Source organism: Manacus vitellinus, unplaced genomic scaffold (assembly GCF_001715985.3).
Source record: "Manacus vitellinus isolate BGI_N305 unplaced genomic scaffold, ASM171598v3 scaffold_9_pilon, whole genome shotgun sequence".
NCBI lineage: Eukaryota > Metazoa > Chordata > Aves > Passeriformes > Pipridae > Manacus > Manacus vitellinus.
The window spans coordinates 17,153,821-17,169,974 of record NW_021940917.1 but is presented as its reverse complement, the minus strand read 5'-3'; the positions used below and the strand labels follow the sequence as shown (position 1 = coordinate 17,169,974).

General features: G+C 43.7%; 1 protein-coding gene across 2 annotated transcripts in view; it reads left to right on the top strand.

The window, feature by feature from the left end:
* Positions 1-339: 339 nt before the first annotated feature.
* ABCA1 (ATP binding cassette subfamily A member 1) overlaps positions 340-16,154 on the top strand; it is an 81,865-nt gene continuing 66,050 nt past the window's right edge. For both annotated transcript variants that reach the window (XM_018086003.2, XM_018086002.2), the window contains exons 1-3: positions 340-436; positions 6,209-6,353; positions 12,426-12,519. In XM_018086003.2, the coding sequence (XP_017941492.2) occupies positions 6,288-6,353; positions 12,426-12,519 (160 nt within the window). In that variant the 5' untranslated portion in view covers positions 340-436; positions 6,209-6,287. The remainder of the gene's footprint in view (positions 437-6,208; positions 6,354-12,425; positions 12,520-16,154) is intronic.

The window sequence follows — 16,154 nt, the reverse complement described above, 5'->3', positions numbered from 1 at the left end:
AATTGCCACTAAAATGCTGTTGTTTGTTGTCCTAATTCTTGCCTGCTGACCCAGGAGCTCTCCAGTCACATTCTTAGGAACAAGGAGTTGGTGTAAACTCTGTGACATGACCTAGGTGATTTTTGAAGAGGAAAGCACTTCTCTGTGAATGACTCTTTAAACGGAATAGGAAACTTTGTGTCCTGTATTCATTTGGCAAATAGGAGAGAAATGTCCTCTGTGAGGAGATTATGAAAGACCTGCTTTTAGTGTTTGTGTGGCTCCACTGATAATGTGTCCCAGGCAGAAGGCTCTAGGTTCAAAGCTCACACCTCCACTGCTGATCCTGCACTGGTTGTGATTGCTACAGAGTCCAGCCGTGCTTAACCCAGGAGATGGACGCGTGAGATCTGCAGGTTTTATTCTAATCTCTGCTTTTGTGTGCTTGTGGCCCCAGGTGAGTTGCTTGAACTCTGTGCTGCTAATGCTTTATATGGCACCTCTTTGTAACCTAGTTCAGGCTCTTCGGCTTAAAACATTAAAAGGTCAATACTGTCATTTATATGAAACTATCATTATTTAGGTGGCAGTTTCCCCTCTTTCCAAGAGCCCCAGTAGGTGCCGTTAAGTTTTTTGACTGCTCGAAAGTTTTAGAGATGGGAATGTCAGATTTGTTCCTTTGGGTTTTGCAAGCTTTGTGTGAGTTTTGATCACGATGGACATTACTTCTGGTTCTTTATGCATTTCCTTTTTTTTTTCCTATGGATATTAGCTCCAACTAGATGATTAGCAACAGGATAAAAAATTATTTGCATTTGTCCACAGCTGTTCTTTATCTGGCCTAATCTTAACAGAATGTGGATTAATACTGTTTTTTCCTCTTCCTTTAGTCTCATTTGAAGTTGCATCTATGCAAAGTACTTTCTGGGAATTGAGGAAGTAACAATGAAAACATCTTCCCAATACTTATGCCTTGAGAGCTTTTTATGGCCTTGCACAGTTTTAAGTTCTACAAAGTGGATGCAGTTGTGTAAGAGTAATTCTCTTGGTTACAGCTGCTGTGCTGGAAGAAGGGAAATCCTGGTGTTTGGCAGAGAAGTGGCCAAGACACTAGACCTTGATTTGGGAGATGGGGATTTGATTCTGGACTCTTGGCTTAATCTGTACCTCTGTTACACTAATCCCCATCCAGGCTGCTAGTTTCTTTGGTGATTTGTCTTATGAGAGTCAGAATGTCAGTTCATAAGGGAGACAATTCCATCCTGTCTTGGTGTGTACAGCCCTCGTGGGGACCTGATCTCAACTGATGGCATATGGATCACTGGACTTTGCAGAATTCGCATGGCTCATGATCCTGTTTCCTTCACAAAACATCCTGACACTACCTAAAAGAAATCGAATGATAAGACATCTATCAGCATTCACAAAGAGGACTGTATTTCTGCTGAAGTATGATGTTTGTGCCTTAGTTGCTTCTTTTCTTTGAAAGTGGGTCTCATTAGACAAGATCTGTTGGAGTTAAGCAGATGTACAACTTTTTGTCTGGGGCAGAAAACCTGAAGTACCAGGTCATGTCTGCTTGTGGCAGAGGAAAGCACTGGCTCTAGGAGCTCAAACCTGTGCTGTGTCCAGCAAATAATGCCTATTTTGCCCTCATAAAGGCAAAAATCATATGTAGGCATCAGATTGGCACTCTCCATGGCCGCTTGATCTGTGGAGAGTTGCCAGTGGTGGTAGTTTCTGTGATGTGGAAAATCTGAGAGGACAGAGGCTGCTAACTGATTTCACAGAGGCCACTGAACCTTCTTCGACTAATAAAAGCTTTTTAGCTCTGCTGACAAGGACTTAGTTAAAGTTGTCCATAGTCTCTTGCCAGAATCATGAAATGTTCCAGTCTCAAAGTTCATTAAGATCGTTTTGTTCCCTCTTGAAATAATGATTTTTTAAAAAAAAAATTTTTTTCTCCAGGGGAAAGAGTTTTTTGGCCCCCCCCCCAAGAAAGCAAACAGCTGCATTGTTTGCAGAAAGCTGCTTTTGAAGGCCATTTTATGTTTACTTAGTTCAGACACCAGGCATGGGGGTGGAGAACGGATTCTCTGCCACTTGAGGTTTTTCCTCTCTAAATCTACAGCTGTAAAAATACATTTCTTTGTATTTAAGGTGGATTAGATCTGGAGACTCTTGGTGTAGCAGCTAATGGACTTTTCCACAGCCATTTTATTTCTAAGTGGTGGATAGCACTGCTCTAGAAATAAAGGGTTGGCCAAAGACTGTGTTTCTCTGTCATTGTTTTCAGAGGTTGCCCTGCAGCCTAAATTTCTTTTGAGAGCAATTTTCTGAATTGCACACTGAGTTGAAATAGGTCTGGAGGCTGTGCAGGTTTTTTGCAACAGGGCAAAATGTCGTGTGCAGGGAGTTTTCTGCAAAGGCAGACCATGGGACAAGTGTGTGGAATCATTGCTTTAATTGTGCCAGTCCGTGTTGTACTGTGGTACTTTAGACCACAGAAAAGTGTGGGGATGATTTCTTGAAGCTTTTCTTACCTTAGACAGAAACAGTATTTCTGCTTCAGATAGTTCTGGGTGAGCGTCAGGAGTGATCACTGATAGTTACTGTTGGCTCAAAATTTTATGTAGGTGAGGCACAAAAGAATGAACTGGAAACAAGCTGTGTTTTGGCACTGCAGTGCTAACTGGCAAGTTGGATTTCCCAGCGGTGTTGAACTTATCAGGCTGGTCTGAAACGGAGATCAAGATGGACTTCAGCTCTAACTGAGCTGGAAGTGTTGAGTCTGTCACTTTTTTCTGCATTTTTGTCTTACAGTTCTTGCCTGTTGTGAGCTGGATGAACATCTGAAAGGGTGCTAACCCATTTTGCTCTGATATTCTTAGTTTGCAGAGCGCTTTCTGATGGATTAGTAATTCAGTGGACCTAGTTAACTTGTGTCAGCAGTGAACCAAATATGTCAGCCTTTGTGGATGAAAATCAGAGGCGGCTCTAGGCATTAACAAACCTGTGTTACCCAGTTTGTAACAGATACTGGGGCACACAGTGTCATTGCAGCTGTCATCCAGCATGGCTGGAAGAAGAACTGGATATGCTTCAGGTTCAGGTGTTGTGCTCTTGGTGGTTAGTCCAGTGTTAGGCTCCATGGCCTGGTTTAATGCAGGGACTTAGCTGGTATGCCTCCAACTGGGCAGTCCTTAAAAGTCAGTATTTTTACATCATATGAAACCTTCATCCAGGCAAACTGGTCTTATTTGAAGGCCAGGACATTTGCTTTGTTCCCAGTAAAGTCTAGCCCAACTCCAGAGAGCTGAAGTTCAAGCAGAGGCGGCACAGCTGAGTCTTCCTGGCTGTGCAGGCTTCTGCTCATCAGCTGAGACAAGCTGATTGATCAAATACTTGCCCTCTCTCACTGCAGTCTGCTAGTGTGATGGGAATGCTACAACCTCTATAAAGCAGTATTTCCGTGTTCTGGATCCCGTGGGCTGACTGCGACTGCGAGGGATAAATATTTGGATTTTCACTGATAGGCATTAAATCGACTGCCCTGACATTTGCTCAAACATCCCACAGACCGCTTCAACTTTTATTTTGCCTCTGTGCAGAGTATTAAGGTGCAGGAGTAGGGCCTAGTTCCACTGAGGAGAATGCCAAAGGCCTCTTTGACTCCCAGTGGGATCCTTCTCGTACTCTTCCTGTGGCACGTCATACGCAGGGATTTTGGTGTTTGTCTTTAGTTGTTGGAAAGCATTGGAAGTCAGAAGTCAGCTTATTGCAGAGAGTTAACAATATTGGGAGGCTGGAGTTGAAATATAGAGTGGGTACTCTGGAACACACTTCTGAAGATTAAAAAAAAACCCTGTTACATAAATACCACTGATTGTAGAAGGCCGTACAGTGGCTTTCTGTCCTCTGCTCCTGTATGCCAAACTTTTGCAGTGGCCACAGGATCAGATGCAGGAAGAAAGGATTATGTCTCGTGGCATGTTGGACAGCACAGCAAACCAGTACCAGCACCCTTGTGGAAAAATGCTTGAAAAGATTAATTCTCCCAGGGTTTTGTAAAGTGATTTTGCACCAAGTTAGTGGTTGCAGCGTGCCTGTGTACTATGTGAGTAGCAATCCAGGTTTCTCAGTAGTGTGAGTAAAAGTGTTGCCAAATCCCCCAAATCCTAAGCAGAAATGGGACAGTGGAGGAGGTACAAAGAAGAGGTGATAATATTCCCTGCTTGGTTCTGTTGCTAGGTTACATGTTAATTGCAGCTTGAAGTGTGTAGTACTGACATGCAGAGGAGGTGCTGCAGCCCTTCCAAACCTGTAAGCAAAGGTGTGCTTTGGGTCCACGAGCATGTGTGCAGTCATCACCAGCCAGGGTTTGTCCTCTTGAGATTTCCCCACAAAGAGCAGGGTCTTTTTCCCTGCTGTGGCCTGTCAAGTGCCTCACTCTAAGCATGTCTGAGAATTCTATCAGCCAGATGTGCATGCAGCTGGAACGTGTTACTGTCAGGGTGCTCCAGCCAGCAGCAAGCACTGTGCAGGGAAGGATGGCTCTCCTGCCAGATTAGTTTTGGGCATCCCTCTGTGAAGAAGCATCTGTAGAGGTCATGTCAGTGAGTTACAGCAGCACGTAGCAGAAGTTAATGAGCCCATGCTGACTGTGCCCTCAGCTGCCTGCGTGCTGACATGAGGTTCAATTTGTAGGGTTTTGTAGGCATCTGTTATTGTTCTTTGGTTCTCTGTGCTGGCATTAGGAAGCACTGTTGTCTTGTTGTGATACTATAGTGTAATTATCTGTAGAACTCAGTGTAATGGGTTTAATTTATTTTGTTAGTCATGTTAAGGAAATATTTTTGTGACACGGGCCTGTATTATTAAGGGAAGTTTTCATCCCACAAGTCATTGTAATAATGGAATTTACTTTTGGATGAGACTTAAAGATCACAAATTGTTCATCAAAGCTCAAAGCTCACATCCAGAATTGCCACTTAACATATAATCTTAACTCCAGTGTAGGGCTGGTCAGAGCATTTCCCGAGGAAGTGTTAAGTTCCTAGTACATTTATGAACTTTGGGAACCTTCTCAAAGCAGTTTGCAGTCAGGGAGGCAACTCTGAATCATAGCACTAGGGTACTGGTATGTGGGACACCAAAATCAAAAGGATGTGTGTTCCCAGTTTAACAGGTGTTTGAAGGAATGATTCTCTTGCTGTGTTTTTGGATCAGCCGCTAGTTGTCTTGTTAACACAGAGTCTGTCAACAGAGTATATTCAGGTACATAAATCAGAATTAATTTAATGTGGATTAACTGAATTCTCGTGTGAACACTTACTCAGAATTAAACTACTCTTGATTTGAAGTGGTCTTAAACTCAGAAGTAAATTAAACTATGCCAAAATGATTCTGGAAAGAAAGGTTTAATGACATTTAACTAATGTGTTATAAGCTCACCTTTCCGTATGATTGAGTTTTCCTGGAAGGAAACTGTGTACCCAAGCCTATGCCATGCTATTATTAATAGCTACCAAAGAGATTAATGTATTTTTTAACCCTTTATACTCTCATACTCTAACAAGATACATGCTTAATGCACCTAATTCTCAGTAGTGCTGGAGGCCAGGTGTTCACAAAAGCTGAACACTGACTCAACAGCAATTTTCCATTCATTTTATCCAGATATTAACAAGTCTGGGGTCATTCTTAGTCAATTATCTTCAAGGAAATGAACATTTCTGCCTTGCTTGTTAAATGCAAAACACTTTCTCCTACAAGTGGTGGTGTTGGCTGGACTTCAAAACAAAGGCTTTGCTAATTTGGCAGCGGGCTTTTCACCGTTATAAAAGTAAATATGGAAAGAAGCATTTAGAAAAAGAGTTGAAATGTATGATTCTGTCTCATTCAGAGGGGTCTTTAAATCAGCTTTCAAATAGTAGTATTTTTCTTATTCTGGGCTATTCTTGCTTTTGGAATTCTTGGGGCAGAAGAGAAGAAAATTGTCTTGCAGAGTGGTGCTTTGGAGCTCTGAGGTAAGAGACAGCATGTCTAGATCTAAGCCTGCTGAGACCCATGAGATTTGGCTGGAGTGCACAGGATAAGAAGGCAGCGGGGAGTGCCATGTGGGGGCTCTAAGGTCACAGAGTGCAACCTCTTGTCTTTCCCTGTCTTGTTGCCTTTTCTCTTGTGACTCCCTTTCAGCATTTTTCCTGTTTTTGTTTTCTATCCTTAGTTAATGCCTGGCCACAAACATCTGTGCTGTGTACTGCTGCTGCTGCACAAAGGAAGCTTCTAGGCTTTACTTAGAGAAGATGGCTTTCTGGACGCAGCTGGGATTGCTGCTATGGAAGAACTTCACCTACAGAAGAAGACAGACTGTAAGTATTAACCAAAGGGTGTTTTGAGACCTTAAGCTGTAGCCTTTTAGCTTACTTTTCAAGCAAAGTGGGGAAACATCCTGTATTTTACTTACTGTCTTTCCTCTGATGGTCCCTGGCTGAGCAAACTGGTCTGGCTTTGGAAAGACCCAGTTCAAACTGAAGAGAGTGATGGGTGTACAAAAACCAGAGGGCTTGAAGGAGCTCAAGACTTCTGTCCTGAATTCCAGTGTGGGAGAGTGTTGGAGTACTGAACCACTCATGTCAGATCAGGCAGAGAGGGTATATGACTGCTGTGTGCAGCAAGGAAGATGTGAAATAAAAACCTGTGCTGTGACCCACTCCACTCTGGGCGAGGCATTCCCAGGCTGTGGGGATGTGCCAATGAGTCTAAAAGCTTTGGAATATTGCAAGCTGCAACAACAGCAGCAAAATTCTGCCATTTCCTAATGGCAGAAATGGTGGAGACAATAGCAGGCATCCCCACTTACTTTTTAACCAGGGAGAGAATCCCAAACCCGTTATGTAACTTTACAACAGGAGATATAGATTAAGTCAGTGGCATGAAGCATGTTCTTGTATTGGCATGGGGATAAGCCTAGGCAACTGATATTTTTCTACTAAGGTGTGTTCTGAGTAGTTTTAAGTGCTAGCCTCACCATCTGTTAACTGTGTGGAAATGTACCTGTTCAGATAGGCAGTACCTAAGAAGAGCTTCTCCTTGCAATAACAAGGGCACTGGAGTGTGAATCCAGCATGGTGTTCTTAAAATTCTTTTGCCTTTAGGTTAATGAGACCTCATAGAATGCTGTAACTCTTGCAGACAGCTAAAAGCCAGAGAAGACATGCTACTGTGTTGGATAAGGGCACGTCCTGTGCAATAGGCTTGTTCAGAGGATCCAGAATGTTAGATCTGACCTTGAGGAGACATGAGTAGGGAACGTGAAAGGAACATGAGGCACTGAGGTGGTGAGTGGAAAAGTGGTCTCTTTGATAAGCTTTCTGAACCCTCCAAATGTCAGGGTACTTGCCAGCTGGTTGGGTTGGGTTGTTTTAGAAACTCAGTGTCACAAGGGAGGGGAAGCTATCATATTCACCACGGGGGACAGTGACAGTCCTGAAAGTCTTCACTCAGGTGTCTGAGGCTTGTTTTTATTGGACCTGTGGGGTCATTTTAGTACTGGAATTAGTCCATTCTTAAATAAATCAAAGGTACCTCATGGCATCTTTGACTTTTCCTGTATACCTCTGTGGTTAGGGAGCTGACAGTGAGGACCAAGTTTTTGTTTTGCGTGTTTTTTCCCTTGCTTCACGAGTCTTGGTCTCCCAGGACAGAACTGCCCCCCCAGAGAGATCATGGACTGTATCATCTGCAAGGATGAGGTTATCTGCTCTCTGGATGCCTAGGCTGGCATCCTGACCTTGTGAACAGCCTCTTAGTTTATAAAAAAGTTACAAATGAGCTGGGGAATGCAGCCTGGAAATTTGCTATAGCCCCTTAAGATTGGCTCTTCTCAGCTATTGCCTATGTAACCTAGGCTCTTGGAGCTGAAAACATCCTTCCTCCCTTACTACTAGAGGTCTTACTCTTGACTCCTCCAAAGCTGCCTTTAGAATGTAGGGGAACTCTAGGATGTTGTGGGATTTTTCTGGAGCAATGCTTAAACCAGGAGGATATTTCAGAGGAGCTGAGTTTTACACTAAGGATGATGGCTTTTTTTGTGTCAGGATCTTCTGAAAATAATAGAATCACAGAATCATTAAGGTTGGGAAAGACCTCCAAGATCATCAAGTTCAGCCTTTGGCCAAATACCACCATGCCAACTAAACTATAGCACCAAGTGCCACGTCCAGTTATTTCTTGAACTCCTCCAGGGACAGTGACTTCACCACCTCCCTGGGCAGCCCGTTCCAGTGCATGACCACCCTTTCAGTGAAAAAATTATTCCTGATGTCCAACCTGACCCCTAGCACAGCTTGAGACTATGTCCTCTTGTCCTCTTGCTGGTTTCTTGGGAGAGGAGAACAACCTCCATCTTGCTACAACCCCCTCTCACATACTTGTAAAGAGTTGTTCTCCCCAAGCCTCCTTTTCTCCAGGCTAAATAGCCCCAGTGTTGCATCAGGTTTGAAGGTTTCTTGAAGAGGTCTGAGTTTAGCGTGGATGTCACGTCAAGGTAGGTGTAGGCCAGCTTACTGGGCAGCAGAGGTGCATTTGTATCCTTTGGTGATGCCACAAAAGCGCATCAGAATGGCTAACCATTCTGGATCTGCTCAGCTGTACCTTGGTACCTTCCAGCAGCTTCGGTACCAGTTTCCCATCAAGTACCCCAGAGGGCCTGAAACTCTATTCCACCCTGCTGCTATTAGTAATTTCACAGTGAAGGTCTAGGACGTGGCTTGTTTTCTTGGGATTCCTCGTATTTGTGGGGGTTTTCTCATTAACAGTTCCCATTTGAGCTTTACCTGAAAATGTCAGGAGGGGAAGGCCACTTAACAGGAAATTGCAGAAAAGCAGCAGAACACCTTTTCTCACTGTGCTGTTGTGATGTCTGCACAGTTGTTCATCAGTTTGTTTTCCTGTTAGGACACCATTGTCCTTGAGCTGGGTGTGCTGATGAAGGCTCTCTCCCATTTGTACTTAGTGAAGATGTAGCCCAGAAGTGGTTTGATCCTTGCCCTTCTTCCCACACGCTAGCCTTGGCTTCCCCCTGAACCCCCTTGCTGGCTGCTGTGAGTTTGGGCTGTGTTGCGAAAGCTGGGTTCAAAGCTCAGCCTGACGTGTGCAGTTCAAGTGTTACTTTGTACGGGATAACTTCCAGCACCACCGGAGTGGGGGGAGGGAGCCTACAGGGGGTGGGAGAGAGAGGAAAGAAAAATCGTGTTCAGGGATCATTGTTTTGAAAACGTTTCTTTCCCTGCTTTTTTTTTTTGCAAATGAGGGGACACTTCAAACTTGCATGGAAAGACTGGTCAGCTGCTGGTAGCTCCCTGCATTTGAAACTGGACCATAAAGGTGGCGAGGGGGGTTGGCAGTAAATGGGGTCACAGCTTAGTTAGTTCTTGCTCAACAGATTTCCTGTTGACACAGTGTAGAGCTCAATATTTGATGGCATCCTACATCATCAGGCAACTGGTATGAATTTGGTGTGCTTCAGGGATTAGCCTCGGTAAAATAAGGAGCAGTTTGTTCTTGGCTGAGTGTTGCTGCTGAATTCACCTGCTGTGTGCAAATGAAATGTTCCTCCTTCAACTCCCAATGGATCAGGGATAACAGAGGGGTTGGGCGCTTGAAGATTGATTTCAGTATTAACCAGGATTCTCTAGTAGTTGCAGCACAAAAGTCGGTGAGGAGGCTTGGCTTTTCACTATCTACTTAGTGTGAACATCAGTGAGATATGTCCCCTTTAGTATCTTTGTGTCCTCATCTGCAAAGGCCACAGTAGATGAAAAGTGCTGTCACAGCAAGATCAGGAAGGAACCTGCTGACTTTTGCAAGCAAAGGAAGGTAATTCGGTTTTTGTTCAACAGCACAAAAGGCTGGACAAGGAGTCTCTGAGATGCTGCTGACACTCTGAGCTTGGCTCTGTGCAAGCCTCTGGTGCAGCAGTTGCCAGCTCCTTGTCATTAAGTAGCACTTTGGTCTCTGCCATGATTCAGCAGCCTTCAGCTGTAGAGGTGCAACTTGGTCAGTCCAAGCTGCACCCCTCCTTTCTCTGTCCTCTCTGAGCCTGTCAGGTTAGGCATGTTGTGTGTGGGGAGGCACACAGCCCTGAGCATGCAGCCCACATGTGGTTACCTTCGTGACTCTGTAGTTACCCATAACCAGGCAGGCAGCAGGAGCTGCGTGTACAGGTGGCCAGTTCCCCCTTCAGCAGCAGGGCCATTTGGGCACTACTGTCCCACCCCTGTGTGGTGTGGCTGAGGTTGGTACTTCTCTGAGCAAGCCAGGGCTTGAACCCAAGGGCAGTATTTTCTCACTGGTTCTGTAGCAGTTGCAGGGCTGAGAGAAGCTCTCTGGCTTCATTGGTCACCCCCAGAAGCCCCCAAAAGCCCAGCTGACACTGCCCTTCCCCAAACAGTGTAGTGGCAGTTGCTCGGGGTACACGCTGCTCACCTACAGCCAGGGTGGCAGAGGGCTCTTACTTGTGCCAGGGCGTGGCCATTGATGCTGGTGGGCTTGTCTTGGTTTCACAGCCACCCTTCTGTCAAGAGGAGGAAAAGTCCTGCTGTGCCATCCTGGAAGCAGCTGTAAGGGGATCCTGAAAACAGAAGGCGTACAGAAGTTGTCAGTGCCCTAGCTCTGAGCATCTTTTGATCTCTGGGGGCCAGAGCACTGTTTAATGTGGAACAAATCAGGCTGTCCATGTTAATGGATGAGTGTGTGCTGCCACTACATTGCATATTGTAATAGGACAGACCAAAGATGCTGAGACATCTTCCTGGCACCTTTGTTAGTGTGGTCTCTTTCTTACTCAGTAGTCATACAGTGTGTGCATGAAAATAACAGATCACAGAATATTTTGAGTTCAGATGACCCAAAGGGATCATCAAGTCCAAGCCTTAAGCGAATGGCCCATACGGGGATAGAATCTGCAACATTGTGATACTAGTACCATGCCCTAACCAATTGAGCTAATCTCAAGGTCCAGTGGGTAACATTATCTCAAAATTATCTTGCAGAGACTGACGCTGTTATCAGGAGTGCCTGGGAGACTCTGATGCTCAATTTTTGCCTTTCAGATAGAGTTGCTGTTTGGTTTGATGTTAGCCATCAGGGGTATCTATGAAAAGCTACCCTACATAGCTTCCTCTGCTGGATCAAGTGGCCTTTTTTTGAATGGTCTGTTTTTACAATGTGAGCTTATTTTGAGGTACAATAGTCACCTAGAAGCCTCACCTCAATGTTTGCATGGAGTGCCTTGTGCTGAGTGCCAAGAGTCCAATTTTAGCTGTTAATGATGGAACATGGGAAAACATGTTTGTGTGGGGGATTCTGTCTCCTAGGGGGGTGCAGGTCTGGCTCTTAAGGAGAATGATGTAGACCTCTTATTAGAAAAGACGGAGTTTTCCAGGAAAGAAAAGGAAAAGAATTTTCTTTACTTGACCAAGAAAACACTGTTTTCCTACTTCCAGTGACTGAAAAGTATAAGAAGTGGCAGCATAAAAAGCTTTTGGTTTTTCCTTGTCTCATGGCTTTCTGAAAATCCATGTTTGGGCAGTCTTTCTAGAGTGGGAAAAGATGGGTGTGGCTGGGGAAGCTCAAGTCTGGGAAGCCTCAGCTTGTATCTCAGAAGCTCTAGGCCGAAGAGTTGCTTTGTCCACGTGGTTCTGTGGGATGTGACACATCTCGGTGAATTTTTCTGCACTTCAATTCTCTGTTTAAAAAATGCTATGCACTTAATATCAGGCCTTTCTTTTTCTTGTCCAGTTCCTCTAAATTACTGAGTTATTTCTTTATTTACCTGACACTCCCTGCCTGTCTGTAGATAACCTGGACCAGTGGGTGCCTACCTTGGGCAACAAAGGTACATACATTAGGACAAAACAATAACTAGATATGAGCTTAAGTTTAATAGTTTTTCTTTCCTGATACCAATATACTTCTGCAGCACTGAAAGATTTGGCATAGCTGTGCATCAGCACAGTTTCCATGCCTGATGTGTTAGAGTAGAAGCTTGGTGGTTTATTATGAGAAGGGCATATAAGTACCTCCCACTACCTCAAAATTATGAGGCAAAAAATTCAGCTTATTGCTGGGAAGATTCATTGGAAAGTTTTTTTCAGTCAGGGGACGAAAAGAACTATAAAAAGAAGCCAAAAATAGGCCTTTAAGCATATATCTAGTTTAGTCCAATAACGGCACATTTTAATGAGGAAAGCCTGTAATTCTTTGCAGATTATCCTCTGAAGCTGGAGGAACAAACTTCTTGATCCTGGAATGCATAGGCAAATCAAAATGAGACAGTGCTTACAAAACTATTCTGGCTTACAAATGGATTGTCCTGGAACCTCTGTTCTGACCTGTATTTTGAATATGATATCTTAATACTTTGCCTTTATTGTTTCCAGTTCCAGCTGCTGATCGAAGTTGCCTGGCCCCTGTTTATCTTCTTCATCCTGATCTCTGTAAGACTTTCATATCCGCCCTACGAGCAGCATGAATGTAAGTACCAAACACAGCAGCTGCACCCAGAATGGCTGTTGTTTCATGGCTAGAAGGTAATAATAATGCAGCTGGCAAGATGCAAAGAGCAGTGATTCTCTACTTCAGTTAGAAATCCGTAGGGAGGTCTTAATAGCTCCTTTGCTTCCCCCTCGAGGACTGCAGTGTCTTCTGACATGTTAATGTTGCTCCAGGACTGTACTTTTTGCTACTCTTTTTCTTGCTGTTTCTTATTTTTTCCATTTATAATGAATTACCTGAGAATTTGCTGTAGAACTGTGACAAATCTGTAAAACCCACACATAACACAAATCTTATTTTTCACTGTTGATCTGTATGTGACTTAGCATGAAAGAATGCAGTGTTCTGATCTCTAAGAAAGCAATCTCATTTCCAGGCAGTAATGTGCATTAATGTATTATAAAAAGCACAAGTGCAATTCCATTCCATCTAACCATTAGGGTGTCAGCTCTGCATTTAGCAGATTCAGCAGTCACACATTGCTGAGGAAAAAATTGTTCTACTTTTTTCTTTATACCATAAATGGACACAATTCTGCTTTTCTTTCAAAGGGTGCTTGTTCTTTATAAATGACAATCTGTAGGCTTATTTGGTTGGCATTTGATTTAGGGAGCACGACTTGTTTATTGGGAACATGCTTTGTTCTACTGTGTTTGGTGACAGCTTCATACTGCAATTAGCTGACTCTGGAAGAGCTCTTTGTTTATCTTTCCTTGGCCTGATTGCTGCAAGGTAAGGTTTAAGGGTCAGCAAAACATGTTTCTGAAGGGCACTCTGAAGCATTTTGTTCTTAAAACAGGGCATTCTGTGCTGTTTGCTAGATGTTCAAGCTAGTAAGGGTCCTTTTAAAGCTGAGGTGTTAGTGTGTGCAGTTTCCCATTACACTTCAGACTCTGCTGGTCCCATGTACTGCCTAACTCACTTTCTTCAGTGCTCAGCAGAGTAATTGAACCTTCCCTAAATTGAATCTCATACTTTACATAACATTTGAATTGCCTCTTCTGACTGAATGTTACAGTGACATTAGGAGAGGTACCTGTAATATAGACATGAAGCTGAAGAGAAGCAATAAGCAGTCTACTCAGCTGGTATAAAAAACGAGCAGCTTTTATAGTAGTTCAACTGTGGCAGTGCTGTATATAAACTCAAACCTAGCAAGAGCTGCAATTTCACAGAGCTATTTAGATTGATCTTGTTAGTCAGTAGCCTCCTTGTAAATCATTTGCTCTGGCACCCTGGTGTCACAAGCAGAGTTTTGAGTCTTCCACCTACACCCCTTTTTCCTTCCCATTTATTTAGAGTGTTATTGCTTTGTCTGCTTTCTTAGTGTCCCCAGGAATTGTAGAGTATAGGACATCTGCTAACTTTTTAATTAACTTTTATGATTAACTCCTCTTCATTTTTCTAAAAGGTTCTGTGAATAGGTTTCTAAGTTATGTTTTTGGCATCTGGATTGGTTTCACTGAACGTTCACTCATATGCTGACAAATGTGGATGTGTTGTTGTAAAGTAAACCAATTTTTGCTGAACTGTGAGCAGAGATAGAAAGAAGCTTTGGGTTTGTGGCAAACTCTTTAGCAACTCTGTGGATGCCTTAAGGGAAGTAAGATTGCTATCTGTAGTAGCAGTGCTGTATGCTGTTATGAAATCACTTGAGGTAATGCCTGGTGATAACAGTAACAGAGCTGCATGCAAGTGCTTTGTAGCCTCCAGACAGCCTCAGTATTTTAATGGTAGTCTTTTCCAACAAATGACTAAAATTTTCAGTTCTCTTTTCCTATTTGAGAAGAACCAAGGATTGGACTTATCTTCTCAGGATTTCTTATTTCTAGCAGCTTGGCTTAGTGTGAGGAACTTTTCTGTGAAAACATGGGGGAAAATTTTGCTAACTTTGAAGTGATAGTTATGTGGCTTTCACCAGATCAGTCAGAGAAGATCTCTCTTAGATTGCTATTGAGCCAGATTGCTGACTTGTGTCTTCTAGAGCTTTTCTGTTCCTGTGACCCCTTAAGGTATTCAAAATGCACTTTACTGGGGGCAGGGGGAGGGAAACTGACAACAAGGGACTTTAATCTCTACTGAAAAGCTAGATGTTTGAAGCAATGTAATTGAAAATGGTGTGCTGTTGCACTGTGTTTCCTGTGTAATTCATCTGATTTAAAACTGGCAGGTTCCTGCTTTACTCTTGGAGAAACTGCTGTCACATGCATCACTATGTGTAAAAAGTTGCCATAAACTCTTGTGCACCATTTCTTTCCATATTGCTCTTAATAGTTTCTTGGAGTTCTTGACCATGTAAAATGAAAGGCATGGAGGAGAGAGAAGGTGATTCTCCGGGAAATTTTACAAAAAAGGTTCTGAAAGTCTTAGCGTTCTTTTTTGTCCCTCCCACCTCCCAAGCCCCTCAGCCAAGAAGAACAAAAAACCGAAATGAAACAAAAAACAGAGAGCTCAGGTAAACAGCTCTTTTATTTTAAACAGAGAACTAGGAACAAGAACTCTCTGAGTACTGGAAAAAATGAACTTTCGATTCCTCCACCTTTCTCCTGGACAGTCCTTGGCTTTCTCCCAGGAGGGCTGATAATACTCCCATCTTTCTTCAGCCATGTACATTAACCAGCCTTGCTGTAATTCAGCAGCTTTGATATTTCTTCCTCCTGGGGCTTTGGTACCTCCACTGAGGCTGTGGAGGTAGGGAGCCAACCCCCTGAGTGATCGAGGCACAGTGGGAGGACAAGGGGAGGAGAATGTGCATCTCATCATCAGAGTCTTGAGCTCTGAGATACTGAGGAAGGGGATAACCTTCCTCCAGGCTTCCCTCCCTAGTGTGGGGGTGAGGAAGGGACCTCCTGGCAGAAAGTAGCTGGACAGCTCATCTAAGGTGCAGGATTATACAAGGGAAGCCTTTCTTCCCCTTCACTGGTGGGTGAGGGACTCGCAGGTACCTGAGCCACATACTGCTGGAGATCTGCCATGAGTAGGGTATTACTGCTTTGTGCTTAAACAGGCCTATGACTTCAGTAGTTCTGTAGTAGAAAGATTCAGACTTGAGCAAAAAGATTTGAAATATGGCAGGCAGGTGGCTAAACATTTTAGAGACTCTAAAAGTTTTAAGACTATTTGAGAGTCAAGCCAATATGGGACATGCTTATCTCAGGGAAACAGTGTAGGCACCCACCCTTTGTTTGGTCTTTACTCTGTGTGTAATTGGAGTGAGCAGATTTTGAAACCAAAAGTACTGAATAGAAATATTGTGGATCTTCAGAACCTAGACCCTGGCCAGGGCTGTCCCTGTGGCCTCAAACCAAATCCTTGTGTTAGTTAAAGCTGTAAATCCAGAGCAGCATGGCTGGTTTGGAAGCATGTATGCATGCATGAGCTCACCACTGCCAGTCTTTGAAGTTGCCTGTTGTTAGGCATTAATCAGCAAGAAGTACTTTATTCCCATCAGCACGGCCAAAAACAATGCTGCACAGCTGAGAGCAGCAAAGAGCTTCTCCTACAGGTTTAACAAGGTTTTGTTTTTCAGCTGAGGAAGTGTGGAGGCTAGAGAAGTGTGGAGAACCTAACATGAGCTCAGCCCTTCTTAGTGTTGGCTGCTCTGCTCTCTCGTG